At 42.9% G+C, this 20,584-nt stretch overlaps 2 protein-coding genes across 2 annotated transcripts; both read left to right on the top strand.

Moving 5' to 3' along the window:
* The first annotated feature begins 1,604 nt into the window (after positions 1 to 1,604).
* On the top strand, positions 1,605 to 12,410 carry myg1 (myg1 exonuclease). The gene is made up of 7 exons (XM_049732899.2): positions 1,605 to 1,948; positions 2,399 to 2,511; positions 4,517 to 4,676; positions 5,732 to 5,881; positions 6,751 to 6,873; positions 6,950 to 7,131; positions 11,906 to 12,410. The coding sequence occupies exons 1-7, from the start codon at positions 1,667 to 1,669 to the stop codon at positions 12,093 to 12,095; spliced, it is 1,200 nt and encodes a 399-aa protein (XP_049588856.1). The 5' UTR covers positions 1,605 to 1,666; the 3' UTR covers positions 12,096 to 12,410.
* A 2,868-nt stretch (positions 12,411 to 15,278) lies between these two features.
* Positions 15,279 to 19,676, top strand: LOC125976906 (leucine-rich repeat-containing protein 3). Its single transcript, XM_049732900.2, has 3 exons — positions 15,279 to 15,650; positions 17,204 to 17,314; positions 17,559 to 19,676. Exons 2-3 carry the CDS (start codon positions 17,284 to 17,286, stop codon positions 18,350 to 18,352), a joined length of 825 nt encoding a protein of 274 aa, XP_049588857.1. The 5' UTR covers positions 15,279 to 15,650; positions 17,204 to 17,283; the 3' UTR covers positions 18,353 to 19,676.
* The last annotated feature ends 908 nt before the right edge of the window (positions 19,677 to 20,584 follow it).

Here is a 20,584-nt window from a genome sequence, read left to right on the forward strand (position 1 = left end):
CTTATGAATTATGCATGCTATTTATAATATCAACTTGTGTGTGTGTTTCCCTGAGATGCATCAGCTTTATATGTTATGCTTAACTTGTTACTATCTTACACCTACAGTTAAATGCAATCCCCATCCACAACATAGTTGAGCAAAAAATGGTGGCATTGTGTGTGTTTATTATCATACGAACTGTCGAGAGACATGTTTCCTATGACAAATTCTTATTTTTCTGACCACTTGGACGTTGACATAATGAAAGATGTGCTATATGATAATACAAAGTAAAAACAGTACGATAGATGGATGGAAGGAAGGACAGGCACTTAGGTAGGTAGGTAGTTAGGGTACATATGAAGGTAGATAAGTAGGTAGATGAGTGTGTAATGTGACTTGATAGCATAAAGGAAACACGACAAAAATGCCTTGCTCCCGAAGCTCCTAAATGACGTTTTGATTGAGCGTCCGAGGGCTGTGCTCTTCCTTTTAAGGCAAGCGGAGACCAAGTCATTTCCTGTCATCACTGTGTGTAAAACTGGAAGTGGCGTGCAGGAAGAGGAGGAGGAGGAGGAGGGGGTGTAATTCTCAGACAGCATGTGACGATTCTGCACCTCAAGGTTTTGGGGTTGTGAGAAAGGATGGGGGTGGGGACCAATAGAGAGTGTGCATAGCAGGAGGCGGGCCGTTAAACATTATTTCCCGGGCTTGTTTATTTATGTTTATCTTTGAGCATGACTCATACCATTTTTTGTGCATCCACTGAAGTAAAACCCTCAGTTTAATTAGCTCTCGATCAAAGCCAATCAAAAAGAGAAGTCAGTTCAGGTTCAAGCAAAGGTCAGTAAACATAACCAGCTAAAGGAAGATAATCCTTTCAATTAGCCTAATATTTTCAGCATAAATCAGAGGCAGCCGCATTGTCTCCCCTAAATTTATATTCTTGTCACTAATCGTGATATGCTAATGAGACTCTTGACAGCGTGAGGCATTACCGACATGAAGGGTCATTTATTCGGCTGAAGAGGATTTAGTCGAGACAAATAAAAAAACGTGTCAGAACAAAGCGACATGTTGTTTTGTTGCATTCAAAGCGATTAGGCAGTGTAATCCCATCAGTAGGAGGAGGAGGAATGTTTATTTGGGGACTATGAAGGGTGCTGTCCATGGTGCTGATTCAAGGCCAACGTCTGATGGCAAATAGTGCTGATTAAACAAGGCTGCTCTGACTCCGCATGCCTTAAATGTGGAATTTGCAATTGAAACAGTTACTTTTAGTCACGTTTGTTAAAACTGTCAGTATATCGGGTTCAAGACTGTTGGCTTTGGATAAGGTGCCCGAGAGCACAAGTCAACAGGATGAAACGTACGAGGGCCACTGGGACTAAAAACCACCAAAACTTTATTTTATTGTTTTACTTGCAGTCTGAATTATTTTAGTAATTTTGGTAGGGTGCTGATCATTCAGTCATCTTCAGAACCGTTTACGGCGAAAAAACACAAGTCCAATGGGCTTGCCTCAATTGAACAACAGCGCCCTCTGGTTGTTGTATCATTTTCTGTGAAATGCCCTCTATTTACAAGTGGAACCCATGACGTGCATCTGTTTCTGCCGGTCTAAAAACGATGTGAGACATTTGGTCCTTCCCTTGAACGCGTCCCCCGCCGGCTTGTTGCATTGATGAGGCTCGCGCGTGTGCTAGTGACAAATCTAATTCAAACAAAATATTTTGCGGATACAATTAACACAACTAACATTGTCACTTTGCAAAAATCGCGTCTTAAGCAGTTCCGTGCTCAGCGATTTGTCGTCAACGCCGCGGGGAGACGACACATGTCGAGTGAAGCCAAGAGGTTGTGCGTTGACAGAATGGCCGCTAAAAAGATCGGAACCCACAACGGAACCTTTCACTGTGACGAGGTTTTGGCCTGCTTCTTCCTCCGGCAGCTTCCCGAATACAAGGTGGGCAAACTGTTATATATGTGTGTGTGCACTACAACATGCCACATTGGGGCGCTGTTGTAAAGACACACGGAAGCATCATCACGGTGCATATTGCATAGGAAACGCTTATGTTTACATTTTATCTATCAAGCTATATATCTTACTAATACACTAACTACTCCCTCAAAATAATACATATGCACTTTTTCACTAGCTTTCCATGACTAACCTAAAATGGTTCCCGACCCAATAGTTGAGAATCACTGTTAAAAGGTCAAACTTGCTTCCTCCCTTGAGTCCAATTGGGCCGTTTCGCTAAGCGGGATTCATTTAATTTCCCATTCACTTACATCCTGTCCATGTAGGGCACCAAAACAAGACATCAAATTGTCATTTTTCCGAAGACTTCCTGTCCCCCTTGACCGCTGTTCGTTGGATAATTGCACATCCGTTCCATTCCGTGCACAGGATGCGGAGATCGTACGGACCAGGGACCCCACGCTACTTGCCGGTTGTGACATCGTTGTGGATGTGGGAGGAGAATTTGATTCTCAGAGGCACCGCTACGATCATCATCAAAGGTAGGGTAGGCTGAAAGTTATTAGTCCAGTGGGAGAAGACATGCCAGTAAACTTGATAAATAACTTCTAAATGGTTTGATTCCACGCATTGGGGATTAAATGAGGCTGTTGTGAAACATTTTCCATTGACATTCATTAGATCGGTGCCCAGTGATCAGACTGGGCTCAACCAGTCTAGCCGATCATGTTATGGGCGGGGAAACTCAGTGTAGAGTGGCTTATGATGTAAATTAGCTCGGCTAACGTAATACTTTAAAATGGTTTGCTCGCTGACATTTTCAGAAATAGGCAGATGACTAAATTTTGCTGTTTAATTTCACACTGGATGGTTGAACAGGCAGGCACTCCAGAGCTCCAACTATTTGTATAGCCATCAAAAAGTCAATTCTTCAAAATATATCCCATTTCCTGGCTGTGCATGTTCAAGGAACGAATAGAAAAACTGCTGCATTCACATCACGTAGACCCCTGTCAGGCCTCAGCGTATTGAACGCCCTCATTGTGCCACACATCATTTCGGGGAAAATATTTCACACAATGATGAGTGCAAGTCGTTTAATTCCAGATGACATTCATTCGCTCATAGAGACCGGTCAACTCGGTGCCTGGTTGTTGACAGCCATGGATTATCCCCCCCCACACCATATGATAAAGACATAGCAGGTCCCTTTTTCCAGCAGGCGTCTGTTGATAATTAGTGCTCTTCTATTGATCGCCCTCCCTGCTGGGCATTCACGAGGCACACCGGCTGTCACCACACTGCCAGGGGCCCGCTGGAGAATGTGGGAGCCTCGCACAGATGCGCAAAGCAAAAGATGCAAGTAATGGCTCTAAGTGGGCTGCGCTGTCAGTAATAAAAGGAATAGTTGGACATGATAGCAACCCTATTAATAGCCCCCTTTGAAAAAAAAATCCCCACAAACATTAGAAAGTAAAAAATAAATATGAAACAAATGAACAATATAAGAAGAATTCAAAAACTATGAAACGACACATTGTAGAGAAATACACATATATTGAGGAAAACCATACTAAATACTGTACAGTAGAAAATATTACATTCAACAAAAAAAAATACAGAAATTTTAGGTATATATTGTATTAAGATAACACAGGAGACAAACATTAGTAGAACCAAAAAAAATTAAAAATACATATCTAGATAAAAAAAACACAATTAGGAAAGCATACAAAAATTCCTTCCTATATAGTTGATAAGATTTAAAAAAAAAAAAGTCAATTAAGTGCGAGTAGAGCGTGACAGCCAAAATGAACGCCGCTATCTGCATTCTACTAACGTTTCTGGGAACTGGCACTAATCAATTAAACAAACTGATGATGAGAACATAATTTACTTATAGTTAAAAAAACTGCAATTGTACTGAACGTGACAGACAAGTCTCGGACCATTAAATCAAATACCAGAATAAAAGAGGAACAAAGTACTTTGTCACTATAATCTTTATTAGCAGGGTGGCACCTTGGCCACGCCAACATCCATCCTTCTTATTCGCCACTTCTCCCCTCACTTGTTAATGTGCTCGGGGGATGCTCCAGCTTGGCCAATTAGGATCTTTAATGGCGCTGATGATTACCCCCCGCCTCACTCACATGTCACTCATTCACTTGACAGTCTCCTGTCTGCTGCAGCTCGGGTGTTGCCTTCCAATTAGGTGTCAATCAAATGACCAGCAGTGCATTGATGCCGCTGTACACGACCCCACCCCCATTCCCTCCATCTGTGCACGTGGCCTTTTATTTATGTGCGCTCATGCTCGCAGACACACCGCGCAATCTGCGAGCTCTCCATCTCCCCTCCATGCAAACTGGAAATGAAGCCTAATGGACTATTGATGGTGTTCCGAATCCTCGCTATTGACATCTGGTACACATCTCGTAGAATTTAAAACAACTTGATATTAAGTTTGTATCGCAATCACAAATATTAACGTCATTATGACCTTGTGGCACAGCTCACCTTTATGTCACCGGCTTTTATGTTCAGAACCTTTACAGAGACCTTCAACAGCCTGCTTCCCAACAAGCCCTGGGTGACCAAGCTCAGCTCTGCCGGCCTGGTCTATCTCCACTTTGGCCGTCAGCTGTTGGCCCATCTGACGCAGCTGAAAGAGGACGACAAGCAGCTGGAGATCCTCTACGACAAAGTGAGAATGACAGGATGACCATATTTGACGCTTTCCGGGGATTAGCCAGCATTGTGTTCTGTTTGCTGCTATTTGCTATTGGACCAAATGTCCACTGTAGCGAGCTCGGAGGACAAAATGTCATCAGGCTGATACTGGGAGGGTTAGTGACACGATGCTGTGTATGTAAGTTGTTTTGTGGTCTTAACTGAGTGTTCTTTTTCTCCCCTTCACATTCGGCACAAGTAGAAACTGCTTGCCTCTTACAAGCCCCTCGAGTTCTGCCCCCAGTTGTCATAGTAACTGTACTCGCCGTTGGCCCCAGAGAAGAGCGGGTCGGATGAGGAGTGGCTCATTTGCGTTCAGGGGGCTAAAAAAAAAGAGGCAAATGTGTTTTCATTGCGCTAAGAAATGAAAAATTTATCTCCGGTGTTCTGCCTCCATCAAATAGTTGGCAGCAGAGAAAGATCAGAAATAAAAGCAGCAAGTCGAAAATGTGACAATTCCACTGTGCCGGGCTCCCAGCCGAGTATACTGCCGTTCTATTTATTGGAATTTGCAGCCATCAGCAGGAGGCCTGCATGGCACACGCGTCTTTGCATGGAACATTAGGCTCGCCAAATCTTTGCTCGCCATAAATGTAACCACTATTAACTTGCAGCATCTGGAGCTCGTCAAACATACTGTTTTAGGTATGCTTAGCAGCCAATTTGGAATTTGAGCCCCCACCCCCAAATCTAATGTTAACTGATCAATGTGTTACCCTGGATGTCCCGAGCAGGAAAGACATTTAGTTCAAAATACATTTTTGTCTTTGGTGCTCTTCTATTGCTTCCAGTTTAACCTTTTCCAGTTGATTGTAAAATAGTAGCGGTCATCTCCGGTTTAATGATCTTGCAGTGCACTTTAGCCCTCACTTACTAGCAATACATTTGGACCTAATGGGCCCCAATGTCCAGCCTTGGGGGGAAAAAAAGGAGGCTTCACGTCCATTCATTAATATAAAACTGCCCATTTCCATGTCATTACGCATTCATTAAGCTCTCCTTTGGCATCCTCTGTTCACTTTCTGGCAGCTGTATGAGAACTTTGTGGAGGAGGTGGACGCCATCGACAACGGCATTTCGCAGTGTGACGGCGAGCCGCGCTACGCTATCTCCTCCACGCTGAGCGCACGTGTCGGTCATCTAAATCCGCGCTGGAACAGTAAGAGTCAGGACACTGAGGTGAGCATGCGCGTGTGCGCTTTGTAGTGGAAATCAGCACGTCTCATGACAGAAAAGGCGACGTGAAGCTCAGCATGAAAAGCAGTCACACCTCAAACGCTGCCATTGTTGCTGAAGCTCACTGTATTCCGTACCATCCCATTATTACGCCCAGCGCTGAAAATAGCAAAATGGCTGTATAGTTCGTAAAAACAGCACATACAGAAATCCGTACATAAAATGCACAAAGCTTTATTTCCTTCTCTGTGATATCACAGTCAATGTTTACGTAAAAAACACCCCTGGGCCGTAAATATAAAACCAAATGAGGCTGCACCTATAAAGTATTTTTAGAATCGATTATTCTATAGATTCTTAAATTTTTAAAGCCCAACTTTGTTCCCCGTTTGTGCAGTAGAAGAATTCCATGGAGGGACATGGCACATGTTATTCCGCTAACTCTCCTTCAAGCTAGCGGTACAAACACCTCATCTGTATTTTTTCCATCATCCAGGCTGTGTCAGTGTCCTAGCTTGGCCCATTTATTTTCTGTCATTTTCCTCCGGTGAATCCAAGCAATCGCTTTCAATTGCCTCGCTTTTTTACTCATCTCACGCAGCGATGGAGTGAACACAGAGGCACTTGCGTATAATTAAAAAACTTGCTTGCCAAAAATCCTTAACGGAACAGAAATGTTTTGGGATGCAAAGAAATTCTCATCTCTTGCTTCCATGTCTGTTAAATTGGGAATTGTCACAGTCCAAACTGGGTTTTCATTTATTTTTGTGGGAGCTATTTTGGCCGCTGTGTTGACTAAAAATAGTTGACTTCGCCCAAGGATATTTATTTTTGGAATTGTCATCTACTCCAGTACATCTTTCCATCTGCAGGAGGGGTTCAAAAAGGCTTTGGCTTTAGTTGGGGATGAGTTTCTGGACCGATTGGATTTCTACATCACCTCCTGGTTACCAGCCCGCCAGGTTGTGGAAAAAGCCGTTAACGAGCGCTACAAGGTAATTTCTAAATGTTGATACTGTCATATCTGTTGTGCCATTTGAAACAGTTCAGACCGACTCTTGTTGTTTCCAGGTAGATCCCAGCGGACAGGTGATGGAGTTCTCCCAAGGCGGCTGTCCCTGGAAGGAGCATCTGTTCGCTCTGGAGAAAGAGCTCCAGGTAGAGACGCCCATCAAGTACGTGCTGTACTCTGACCAGAATGGACATTGGAGGGTCCAATGTGTCCCCGCGGGCCTGAACACCTTCCAGAGCAGGTAAAAACAATTGGCGACACCATTTGTTTGAAATAATGACAAGGTCCACCTGCCAAAGGAGCCTGAGTGGATACAGAGTAGTGACAGGCTTGGGCTTCACAGCCTCCCCGATGTGTTTAGTTGACTTACTTGCTCAATGGAGCGTTTGACAACAACTCACGGAAGTCGAGAAATCCTTGTTTGGTGAACGAGAAAGATCCTTTAGTCGCAGCAGAGGTCATTGTTCCGTCAAAGGTTAAAAGGATGTAAACACATCCCACGTCTCAACAGAGCCACGGACATCGTGTGTCGCTCGACATGGCCTACTTGACGGATGCTTTCATTTGCGGCCAATTATCTGCATGAACTCCACTTCTTTTGTAAAGGTGGCTTTTAATGAATGTGAGCTCCTCGAGTGTACGCTCGCTAGCAGCGTCCGCTATCGAACGGCGCACTCTTTAATTAGCCCGTCGTCACCATAGGCGACCTGCCTCCACCCAGGGGAATGCAGCGGAACAAGGTCAGCCCAAATTTGCATAAGAGTCCACAACATCAATCACGACGTCGAAAATACAAGCAGTTGTCCTCAGTCAGGGTCTTGTGCTTTCATAGATGGACAAGGTCAAAAAAAAAAAAAAAGGTTACAGCTTGGGATAGAATAGTGTGTAAGGCAAAATATTTGTCTTTAAATACACCATAGGGATTTGGAAAGCAAACTTTTCTCCAATATTGTGATTGTAGAAGTAGGTGAAGTTTTTTGTTTTTGCAGAATACACACATTTTTAGGGATGTGTCACAATGCGACTTATCGACCCGATCCTTTAACAGTATTCTTACTGTTTTGTTTAGAAAAACACCAAACAAGTATTAGCGTTAACGCTCCTCTATTTTTGTAGTTGTTGTTATTTTACTTAACGAAAACAACACAATATAAAAAAAGGAAAAAGAATTCAACATAATTTACCGATCTAAAGCAACAAATGCAATTGGGCTACAAAACGCTGTGAGTTGAAATGCACATTTTCTAAACCTTAAGCCTTGTTTGTGTTTTCCCTCTGACATTTATGTGATTGACGTATGAACGTGCATTGTCACCATCAACCTTTGAGAAATGTAACTACACGTTTGACCGTTACAACCTCACAAAAACAAAAGCGATTTGTGCATGGGTTTCTAAACAGCCCTGCATTTGAGATGTACCATTTTGCATCCTGTTAGTTTTCTAAATGCAATAATATTCACCAGGGTGCCAAAAAAAGCACAAGAATGTGCTGCTCATTAGCGTCTGAAGCCACCACCTTGTCAGTACAAGTCCATCTCGATTCTTTTTTCGGTCTTGCTGATTAATGGCATTGATGATGGGAGGAAGGACATACGTGTGAATGTGTTAGATGATTAGCACCTATCAAGAATGGCTCCTGTTTTCCCCAGAGGGACAGGAAATGTTTACCCATTGAGCCCGTCCACAAAGCTGCTCGATTAACGTCATCATCGGCCCCACCGGAGCGTCGCAGTTGCTGTTATTGACTCGCTGCGTCATTTCCCAGCATGCCACACACACACGTATTTTGTTTCCCATTTTTACAGCCTGACAGGCGAGCTGTGGTCACTGTGCTGTCGTTTGTGGCAGCGCGTGACGTTGGCGGTCGATCGCAGCTTGTGATCCAGTACGCGTGTTTGGCATGTATTTACTTCAACATAAGTGGCTGTCAGATGGGCGCACAGCGGAGCGCCCCGAAGTCGGCTGTCTTCCTTCGTCTTTTTTTTTCTTCCTCGCTGGCCTGAATGTGTGTCTTGAAAAGTGGCGGTAATAGCTTTTGTCTACAGCCAGCTGTTCTCCGGAGACAACCTTGAAGCAGGTGTAAGGGCCGGATTTGTATTTTACCGAGATGTGCCGATGAATGACAGTGTGGGGAACGGCAATTATTCTGCGCAAACAAACGCACATAGTGCCTTAAGGACCAAGCTAGAGGAACAATTAATGAGTGTTGTCTACTCTTAACTACTTGGCTTCATAATTAGAATCAGTCATTAAAATTAAATGAAGGAAGCAAGATATTTTTACTATTAAAGTTTAATTCCATTCAAATAGTTAATATTAGCTTTAAATAATCCAATTTCATGTGATAGACACCAAACAGAAAAAATAATTGTATTCATATTTTGTACGGCTTATGGAAGGAGTCAGGCATGCATGCGCCAGGGCGGAAGTGATCGAATGACTCCAATACATTTGACGCATAGCTTGATTTTTGTCACTCCACTTATTCATCACACGATGATGAAAGAGCATTCTTGTGCACATAACGTGATGTTCAACAACGGTATTTATTAAATCGTATCCCAACTTACCGGCCTTAGTCTCCCCCCGTTCCCCCCGCCTCGAGCTCAAATCATCCACCATGCAATCGCTTATTTTGCGGTGGTGTTATTATTACTGTGACCTCTATTTTCCACATACACCTCGTCTCGTAGTATATACCCACCCCTTTCATTGTCTCGTGGCTCATTTAAATTCAAGTCGTGACATGATTTATACCACAAACAAGCATGTTCCCATTATAAGATATGACTGCAGTTTGTCTTTATTGTAACCAAAGGGCATGCATAATTGAGACATTAAGTTGTTGATCATATTTGGGCTATTTTTTTTAACCTGAGCAATTTTTGCCTTCAATTAATATCATCTCTGTTGATGGATGAATGTAATTTTGTCTTTGTCATATTTTAGGACGCTTGTCAATATGGTTTAGTTGAGTATTCAATGTCCACCTGCACCAGGGCCAACAACAGCCATTGCTAGATTGTTTTGCCTCCGGGCAAGTTTACACTTGCTCTGTGTTGCATATTTATAAGAGCAGACTTTTAATTTTTTTTTATTACCCGTGCACTTCCTATATTGCTTCTCATTAGATAGTGTGCTGCTGCTGTGTCCATCCATGCATTGCTCATCTCCTGCTGCTTCACTTACTATTTACTATCCAGTCCATTCTCCTTCTCTCTTTGTGAAGCTCAACACTGATGATTCTTCCACGATGTGGAAAAATACCAAATCTTCAAGATTCATACTCAAGTGTGATGGTGGGCATTGTATAATTGTCACCTGTGAATCACCTGACTGTCTGCCTCTTATTACTGATACAGGAATAGAAAGAGGCGTGGATGATGTGACCATGGCTGTTACTAATTTTACCTCAGTCTACAACCTACATCCACTCGCTCCTCCTATCAGCAGCCAAGCACGTCTCTGCTCTCTCTCCATCAGCTTCTTCCATAGTCGATCCATTCCGCCGTCTTCCCATCTCATCGCCTCACCTTTCACACGTAACCCCATCCGCGTTCCTTTCCACTCGACTGCGAAATCTCATTAGTAGGTGGCGTCTGTTCAAGTCATCTCCAAAGCTCTCCAAAGCTTTAATATAATGCAAACAGGAGTGGCGATGATTGGGAAAGAACAATGGCTTAAGGTGGAAGGAAAAAAAATAAAACAGATGGCTTTCCTTTTGAGCAGCCCGCGTTCTCCCAGTAGACACGTGTGTTATCGGGGTGTTGTTAGCACCTGTGTCCCTGCCACTGCACCTGTGGTGGAGAGGTTTATTTTTATCGGAAATGTGTGTCAGGACAGGGAGCAGAACGGTGGAAGCGGTCCTTCCTGGGAAAGGTAATCTAAAGGACAGGTGAAGCAGAAAACATGGAGGTCTGTTTATTACCCAGGGAATCTGCTCGACATCCTAAAATAGGAACTATAATTGGTTTCCTGTTTTGATGTTGTCAATGTTATTAGCACTTGGGTCCAAGAGGTTACACTATGTTTTCATTGTGGATTGTTGGCATTTTTCGTAGCACCAAAATAAGTTAATATGAAATTTCACTATGACAATTTCAAAAAATATTCAGTTGCAGTAAAGTCATTCTTGAGTATCATATTTTTTAGTACTGAAGCACTAGCCCTGCGGCTAATTTCCTAATTGTGTACTTTATATTTTGAGCGGTCATCTGGAGAATCCCAGCTTCCTGACCTGTCATAATAGCCGCTGCGAACCCTCCCACTCCTTCCCTCATTACCAAGCCTGTTGACCTTTTTGGCGCATGCAGCTATACAATAGCACTATCGACCGCTTGATTCATTTAACAAGGATTATGGTTGTGTTTCGCTCACCTTCCCGGGTTCTCTTTATGGGGATGAGCATGTGTTGACCTGAATTTGTGGCACCGGGGCTGCAACGTGATGGTGTGGAACGTATGCTTTTGCCATGGACACTAAATTCGTACCAGGTGGACGATGATGCCAAATCGTGGGATTTTAGTGGGATGGCCCAACTGTGATGTCACAGTACAGCCAAAATCTGAACGGCGTGCTTAAAGGCATATTTTGAGCCAGATGCGGGGTTCCACATTTTGTGACATAAGACTCCACTTTTAATATAGAAATAATTAGGCACATATACATCAATTGTTATTGTCCAACCCTGATAGAAATTTTCCTAATTGTGGCTTCCTCCCGTCTACTTTCCTAAGAAAACACTGGCAGTCAGCACCTACTAAAGAGTCAATCTTTCCACGATTGACTGCAGACTGCAGTGTCCTTGTATGACTGTGATTTTCCACATAATTGGAGGAGAAGAATAAGGGCTGATTGCTCCTGGTGGCCCATTTGTAGAATCTGATTGAGGCCATGCTACGGTTCACGCCCTTTTGCTACAGATGAGGAGACGCATATACATAACATTTTTCGTACAATGTGACGACAAGAGGTGACGCAGCAGCAGAACTGATCAACACCTTTTGTCTCCAGACTACCTCTGCTCGAGGAGTGGCGCGGTATCCGTGACGATGAGCTGTCCAAGCTCAGCGGTATCGAGGGATGCATCTTCGTCCACGCCTCCGGTTTTATTGGCGGAAACAAAACACGGGAAGGGGCCCTGGAGATGGCCCGCAGGACCCTGCAGGCCGCTGTCAAGTCGTCTGCCAACGGTGACTGCTGACCAGTCAGAAGTTTCTGTGGTCGGGATGTTACTTTCACCAATGTTCATCTTGTGTTGCGATGGTTTGATACTGACCACAATATTAGGTACACCTGCACAATCAAATAGGACAGGAGCCTTTAAATGTGATATGTAGTTTTGGTTTATACCATCCAAAGTTGTTTTAATATTAGGTCTTAGTTGTCTTGGCAAGTTGTTTCAACGTCGCAAGTGTTCTATTTTTGGATACAGCTCTTACTGATTCCTATTTGATGATGTAGCTGAACCTAATGAACTCTTTTGGCATCCATTTCCAATAAAATTCACTCGTTAATACTTTGGTGTCTGTTATTTTGTCCAGTGGGGAAGCTGTTGCTTTACCACATCAAATCATTTTATCGCTGTCGGCCATCCGCCAAGGTGAGCCATCAAAGCTGCCTGCAAATAGCCACAAATTCCCCTTTCAATCAAGTCCATGCAGATGCAGACAGCCACACAGAGAGGATGGTGGCTCCTTTCAGCGCTTGAACACTACAAAGAGGCGTGCAGGCTATTTCTGCCAGGCTTTGCCATCAAAGCATGTGTAACGCAGGTCTTCATTAATTCCGAGAAATTAAATTTTCAAAGGCTGTGAAAAAGTGACCGTAATGACAGTGCAGTGAGCTACGTGCTCCATTTCGTATTTTCTCACCAATTCCTTGCCTTGTAATTCAACTTGTCATTCCTCATCAATTTGCATTGGTGTCCATACTGTAGTCCGGGGGGCATTTACTGCCTTTTATACATTTTAATAAATTAAAGATAAAGAAATTGAGGCATTCATGGAGAAAAAAAGTAGTCACCTGTGTTTAGACAGGTTTTGTTCTATCGATACAAAAAAGAATCAATTTTTCTTATCCGTTGCTCTCATTGTTATTCACTGGTGCAGACTGTTTTTTTTTTTTTGATCTGGTCGTTTTGTATCGTGTTTTTTTTTCTTTTGATACACGGATCCATCATGTTGTCATATTCACAATAATTATGGTGTCATTGTCGCATGGGGAGTAACGGAAGATAATCACCGACTAGGAGGTTGAAGCAGAGTTAAGGTCTGGTTTGCTGCAGGCTCCTATTAAATGAATCAAAGGAACATATTTTACATATTTAATTTATAATATATATTAAAATAATATATAATTAATATGTAATAATATTAAAAAAAAATAGCAATTAGGAAAACTTTTTTTCTATTTATAGTACACTATTCACGGATTGGAAAGAATTTGGGCCTTTGGGTGTTATTATATAACATGTTGTGATTGTTTATATCGTGTTTAGTTAGTTAGTTAGTTAGTTTGTTTGTTTGTGTGTGTGTGTGAATATTTATTTGAAGGAATATCACTCCTAGAGGTTGATGCTAATTTTCCGTTAACATGTCAAAGGGATTTTGCATTGACTTTAGCATTGGCACTGGTGATGTTTTTAAAACAAAGCATGTCTTTTATTTTGATATACAATGTGTGAAATTCTTTACTGTCTTGTGTTTAGACACATTAATTTTTTTTTTCTTCTTTACTAATGTTTTTAAGATCGTGAAAAGTCAAAATCAAAATCACGATTACATTTTGAATAATTGGGTCAGACCGCTAATTAATGGCATCTCCATCCGTTGCAATGCAGAAATATTTTCTTTCCGTGTGCCTCAGCACAACAAGACTTTGTGCTGTTTGTCACGTGTATTAGTATACAACTCCAACGGGGGTCAAGGGTCCCACGAGGCAGCGGGTTGGAAAAAATGGCTACCGAACGACTGGCTGAGCAGAACACCTGCCCCCCGCTGACCCGCTACGAGTGCATTTAGTCAGTCCCAGGAGAAAAAGGAGAAATGCTCCAGTGCTTTTCTTGTATCAGTCCACACCGCATGGTGCGTGTGTTGATGTTGTCTTTGTCTTCCTGCATTTGTGGCTGATGAATCTTTTCCGCTATCAGTGTCTGTTTACAAATGAGCGCGAGCTTCATTGCATTTGCTGACAAACAAATGAGGCCGCTCGCTTGGCTAAGTCCACATTGTCAACAAAAGTCACCCTCCTCTATTCAGACAGACTTGGTATTCCTGCATCACATCTTTGCTGAGTATTTCTTGTTTCTGTGCCTTCTCATCATTCTGAGGTGAAAAAAAGGGCAAAACAAGTTCCTGTCTTGTGAGTGGAGGAAACTGTCAGGACAAATGCACTCCCAAACTAACAGCAAGTCTACCCATACAAATGAGCAGCTTTTCACTTGCAGCATTTTGCATGACATTAACCAAGCCTGGAAACGGAACTTTTGGAATAAGTTGGAAGCACTCCAGAGGAGGCAACCACCAAACCCTTGAGGGTCCTTTGGGAGCCTGGCACAGCTTGCAAAATACGTTCAGTTTTTGGTCGAAACTCCTTCCATTTCTCTGCAGCTTATGATTGGAATACTATGCAAAATACCCTTAAATTCACTGTCATCACATCATTCACAGTTTTCAAACAAAAATTGCAACACGTTTTAACCGACTCTTGCAGCTGTTAGTTTAATTTAAATATGTTGTCATATTGTATAGTTTTATTGTTCTTCGTTGTTGTTCTTTATTTTTGATTGTGTATTCATATAACCTTGTTTTATGTATTTATTTATTTTTTAGCCCTCCATCCCCCACCCCCTCAAAGAGCCATTGTTCTTTGGGTCAGACCGCAGTTGTAAATAAGAACTTGTTCTCAATTGTTTGCCTGGGTAAATAAAGGTTCAGTGAAAAAATAAATCTGGATAAATGTTCACAGGCACTCTATTTTTGGGGTAGAATTATTTGACAATGATACAAACAACAACATCTATATGTAATGTGTATTATAACAGTTTTTAATATTGTGGTTTGTAAAACCAGAGCATTAACACAATTGAATTGAATAAAACGCATTAAACACGATTTAATGCTGTATCCAATTCAGTCTGCTGCTCCTTGTGCTGTGCACACCTTCACCACCAGGCGGCAATCATTTACAATACAGTACAGCAGACACAAAAATACAAAAATCTTCTACAACCTTAAGCCTTAGTAATTTGTTTGCAATGTTTGCAAATATTAACATCCAATTAATTGAATCCTTTTCGCAACAGTGCCATCTCATATTTCTTGCTCCGTCATGTGTCATTACTTCCTCCCTTCACGTGCACACGCACGCACGTTTTTTTTTTTTTTTAAACATTCATGCCTTCGCTCGCCTTCTGACGTCTCCGCAGAAGAGACCACATGCACTATAAGAAAATAATACATGTGGCGCGTAAGCGACGATGATGCCACGTGAGATGCTCCTCGGGAGATAAAAAGAGAAGAGAAAGAGAAACTGGGACACGCCCACTCGTCTTTATTACCAACTGACGTCCCTCGCTTGCACTCCAGTCTCTGATGCGCGCCTCATGCAGACGTAGCGGAGTAGATCTTAACATTTGTTTTTTTATGTGTACTACACGAAGACGACGTCCAGTCAGCTTTGGTTGAAACTGCACTGGAAATCCTTTCAAAGGATTCCAGAAAATTGGACGACAAACTTCAGAGGAACCCATTCATGCGTAAGTTGATCCATGTATGGAGTTTGTCCAAAATTTAATTAGATGCTTTATGTTGTTGAAATGCTAATCTAGTGCGTCGTGTGCATGGACTGAATGTTGTTTTTCTAAGTGTGTGTGTGCCATGTAGTGTATTAAAACCGAATTGGAGGGGAAGGTGTAAATGTGTCAAGTCTCCTTCCTCTCTGTGTATCACAACACATTTGATGCTGATGACGGTGATTTGTTGTTGATTTGCATGCTGTCTGTCCAATATGGAAATAGCTGACACTTAATTCATCTGTAATTCTGGTGTTTGCCTTGGCCATCAGGGGGCAGTAGAATACAGATACTCCACATGGGTTTGACTATGAAACTTTTTCACAAAGGATAAAGAATATGTTAGATGTTGTATTTTTTTCATGTGGTGCTATTGTGTATTCAAATACTGTATAATTTCTGTAGGAATTTATATTTACCGATATAGCAATATTTATGCTGCTTTTGTTAGCCAGTGAACAGCATTTTGCAGTGTGTTAGCATTAAGATAGCAGATTTTTGCAAATCCTTTAATGTGCTTTTTTAAACATACATGATGATTTTGTCTGTTAAGTCATTTTGTTAGATTGGTATTGGGGGGGGGGGGGGGGGGGTAATGACATACCAGGGGGGTGGTGGAGGAATAGCATACCAGCTCTGCCGAACCCCTGAAGCCGACTCACCGAACCCCTTAACCCAAGTTAAGAACCACTGCTTTAAACCCTTGGCCTTCAATTAGTGAATAGAAAATGTGATGTTAAAAAAAAAAAAACTTTTAAAGTTTTTATTTTCCTTCACACTATTTTTTTTAAATACACAATCCTGTCGTTTTGCTTAGTGTGATTCCCAACCTTGGTGCATCTTGTGTAACGTTTTAAATGCATTGGAGCAGCCGCTCCCCCTTGATCAAGGCTGCCCTGGTTGTCCGTGCTGTGTCTCTTATTGACGCCGTGAGACTCCAGCTGGATTGATGTTCTCACTGATAATAGCCTTACTTGCGAATCAATCCCACCCACTTTTTCTAACCTCCATCCTCACAATGCATGCGTAATTTGCAGCGGCACTGCCATGAAATATGATGAAGGGGCTGAGACATCATAGGAAGATAAACAGAGCTACAGGAGAGTGTCATGTGATTCTTTTATTCTGTGTGAAAAGCCAGACAGAGAGCAGCTTGGATTAATCCCGTACATGCACAAATTAAACATTTGCTGTTTGCACAACAGTTACCCATTGTGTTCAATTCAATTCAGGAAAATTGTTAGGTCATGTTCTCAATGCTGTTCAGTCTTGATATATTGAAAGTTGGAAATGACATAACGTTGATGTTTGAGCAAAAATGGCCGGCAGAGAGCCCAGAGGGTTCAGTAATACCAAGAGTGATAAGATTGTACTGGAAAATAAGGTCACTTGCTTCTAAAGTGGACCCAGTGACGGCCCTTTTATTGCTGTCTGCCTCAATAATACCGTCTCCTTCAAAAGGTCCTTGTGCCGGAAAATGCGCCCTTTCCTAAATTTCCTTTTCCCCTTCCTGCCAGACGGCGGCAGTGACGTCTGAGTGAAGGTGCTTGTCGGAGGGCTACGCCGAGGCCATGTGCCCAGTTCTGCCACAGCGGCCATGGAGCAGACCTCGAAAACAAGAAGACCAGGTGAGCCTGTCCATCTGTCTGCCCTACCCGACTTCCACAGAAAATGCACACCCCAACAAAGCAAGTCATGTTATCATAATAACAAGCAACTAATTTATGAAACTACGTAGTGATTTTTTTTTTAGAATGTGACAATATTTTTAATATAACAATAGTCATGTTCTAACTCTTTCCTCCCTCGCTTGCTTCCTGTATGTCTCGCTTGCTCTCTCATCATGTCTCCCCCACCCCCATTGCCTGTTAGGAGGCGATCTGGTGCCGTGGCTGTGCAGAGTTTTGTTTTTCATCTCCTTGTGGAGCCCGGCCCGGCCGCAGTGTCCCGACGGCTGCCACTGCGCCTGGGACACGGCCACCGTGCTGTGCTCGGACGCCGGCCTTCAGGAAGTGCCCAAAGGGATTCCGCTGGACACAGTGTCCCTGCACCTGGAGCACAACAACATCCAGAATCTCCCTGAGAGTGCTTTTGTGGAGCTGGTCCACCTGCAGGACCTCCACCTGGCGCACAATCGCATCGACTCGCTGTCCTCTGGGGCGCTGCGCCACTTGGGCCCCGAACTGCGCCTCCTGGACCTGTCCCACAACCAGCTGAGGCAAGCCAGCCGAGACGAGTTTGGGGGCACGCGGGCCAAGATGCGCCTGTACCACAACCCCTGGCACTGCGACTGTATGCTCCAGGAACTCGTTGAGACGCTCAACCTGGAAGCCGAGACGGTCAACGGAATTGTCTGCGAGAGCTCCGTGCGTGGGCTAGGCGAGACCAGCCGCTGGGAGGACCTGGGCGTTCTGGGAGAGCACGCCGGACAGCCTCTAGTTCGGCTCCTGCACTCTGGTGTGAATTTCTGCAGCCTGCAGCGCAAGACCACCGACGTGGCCATGCTGGTCACCATGTTTGTGTGGTTCTTCATGGTCATTGTGTACGTGGTCTACTACGTCAGGCAGAACCAGGCCGAGGCCCGCCGGCATCTGGAGTACCTGAAGAGCCTACCGAGTCCCCGTAAGACCCCCACGGAGACGGACACCCTTAGCACCGGTTTTTGAATGGAATCAATTTTGCCTTGAGAGAAGCTATGACTGCGCTTCAACCCCCACCGCTAGATGGCGACAGCACACCTTACGATATCAAGCCACCAGGGGGCAGACTAGTAGGTCAGTGAAAACTAATCAAGACATGGTTGGGCCACGAAAGATGAACCTCAATGTAGCGGGGGTTCACTGTAGAGAAAAATAGACTAATCAACACAACTGCAAGAATTTTGCTGACTCTTTTTGCTGCAATGATCTTTCCCTTTATTTGATTCCATTGTGCCCTCTACTGTTCTCTTCATTGTTTCATCAAGGTCAAATGGTGACTCAGTGAGTCTTCAGAAATGAGCTTGTCATCATCATCATCCTCCTCATCATCATCATCATTGTAATCATCATCTGGCATTGGCTAATACGCACATGTGGAGCACAGTTAGATTTAATTGATCGAACAGCTGATTATTTTTATTTTACTGAGCAAGAAGGTGCTTTATTTTTACACCATTGTTTTATTGAGGTGGTGATTTAATGTCTTTATTAATTGGTTTTTGTTTTCTTATTTATTATTATTTGGATTTTTAGCACTGGACCAAAACAACTGTTGATTTCTCCTCAGGAATGTATTATTTCCAAAATACAGGCCAGAGTAGGGTCTTGGTAGCTGTCTTGTATTTATAAAAGAATAAAAGATGTAGAACAAAATTTCAAAATGTAATACATGTTGATTGTCTTGGCTTCCAGGTTGAGTGTCTCCATATTGTACTATGGTTTTAAAAGTCATTTAAAAAAATAATTACAAAAAAAAAAGCTTGAAAGTCTGCGTGGAAAATTTGACATTCCAAAAATTCTCAGAAGTTTCATACAACTTTATTCTGATAGGATTATCATTTTATTCTTTGAGTAGAATGTATGGGATCTATTTGAGAGGTTTCAAAGTGTGCCGTATCCATTCTATTCATTTTTTGATGATGTGAGACAAATGTAACGCTGGTCCCAAATCAAAATTTCTCTCAAGTGCCTACTTGCCTTTTTTCCAAACACTATCACCTCTCATCTAAGTTTGTGTGTGTGTGCGCGCGTGCGTGTGTGCGCGCGCGTGCGTGTGCGCGTTTGTGAGTAAAAACCAACTCATAATAAAAAAATAAAAAAATTTCCCCATGCTCGTCTTTTGTGTGACATAATGTTTGCACTTTGTATCGTCAAAACCAACTCTAAATGTAGCGTAATGTGTTTTGTGTGACAATGATGAGTACAATATTTGTGTTGTTTGTATTATCATTAGGTCAGAAAAATCTGTTTGTTATTGTCATGTGAGCATCACAATAAATCTGTACATGGACACTTTTGTGTTGGCGTGATATGTTAGTAGCGCATGGACTTTTATACATGACATAATATTTTATTCGAGCGCCTTAAAAGCTGTGTTGGTATTGCAGGGACAGCGCTACGCTGGTTCTATTCCTATCTATCAGACAGGACTCACCGAGTGGTCCATGGTAATACGACTTCTGAACTCTATAACGTTACGTGTGGTGTCCCGCAGGTATCGGTATTCGGACCAATTCTATTGAATATTTATATGATCCTGCAGTGGCCTGTTATTAGGAACACCTGAAAATGGCGGTGTACCTAATGGAGTGACGTCACAGATCAAACAGCCAATCAGAAAGTGGGGGTGAGGGCATGTGTGGTACGTTTTACTTTCATTTAAGCTTTGACCATGATTTTTCTCTAATGAAGTGGCCTGTTAAGTACACTTGAAAATGGCGGTGTACCTAATGGAGTGTCCGAGTGACGTCACAGATCAAACAGCCAATCAGAAAGTGGGGGGGCGGGTGTGGGACTTTTCACTTAAATCAGGGGTGTTGACCTCCAGTCCTCGAGGGGCCGCGTTCCAATATGTTTTCCGAGTTACCCTTGTTAAACACACCTGTGTGAAAAGATTTTGTTCATTTTCACGTTCTGCAGGAGCCCCGACTTTTCACACAGGTGCACTTAACGAGGGAATCTTGGAAAACATAGAGCTTGACACCTGTGACCTTTGACCATGATATTTCCCTAATAAAGTGGCCTGTTATTAGGTGCACTTGAAAATGGCAGTGTACCTAATGGAGTGTCCATGTGATTCCCTCGTTAAGTGCACCTGCGTGAAAAGTTTTAGCTCCTGCAGAACGTGAAAATGAACAAAAACTTTTCACACAGGTGCACTTAACGAGGGAATCTTGGAAAACATGTTTAGGAACACCT

This window comes from Syngnathus scovelli, chromosome 11, assembly GCF_024217435.2.
Source record: "Syngnathus scovelli strain Florida chromosome 11, RoL_Ssco_1.2, whole genome shotgun sequence".
NCBI classification, from domain to species: Eukaryota; Metazoa; Chordata; class Actinopteri; order Syngnathiformes; family Syngnathidae; genus Syngnathus; species Syngnathus scovelli.

Bases quoted from the DNA above. Each gene is read 5' to 3' on its own strand.
- LOC125976906 (XM_049732900.2), top strand. From the start codon at position 17,284: ATGGAGCAGACCTCGAAAACAAGAAGACCAG. The intron at 17,315-17,558 runs GTGAGCCTGTCC...ATTGCCTGTTAG, and splicing joins CTCGAAAACAAGAAGACCAG to GAGGCGATCTGGTGCCGTGG.
- myg1 (XM_049732899.2), top strand. From the start codon at position 1,667: ATGAGGCTCGCGCGTGTGCTAGTGACAAATCTAATTCAAACAAAATAT. The intron at 2,512-4,516 runs GTAGGGTAGGCT...TTTTATGTTCAG, and splicing joins CGCTACGATCATCATCAAAG to AACCTTTACAGAGACCTTCA. The intron at 5,882-6,750 runs GTGAGCATGCGC...TTCCATCTGCAG, and splicing joins GTAAGAGTCAGGACACTGAG to GAGGGGTTCAAAAAGGCTTT.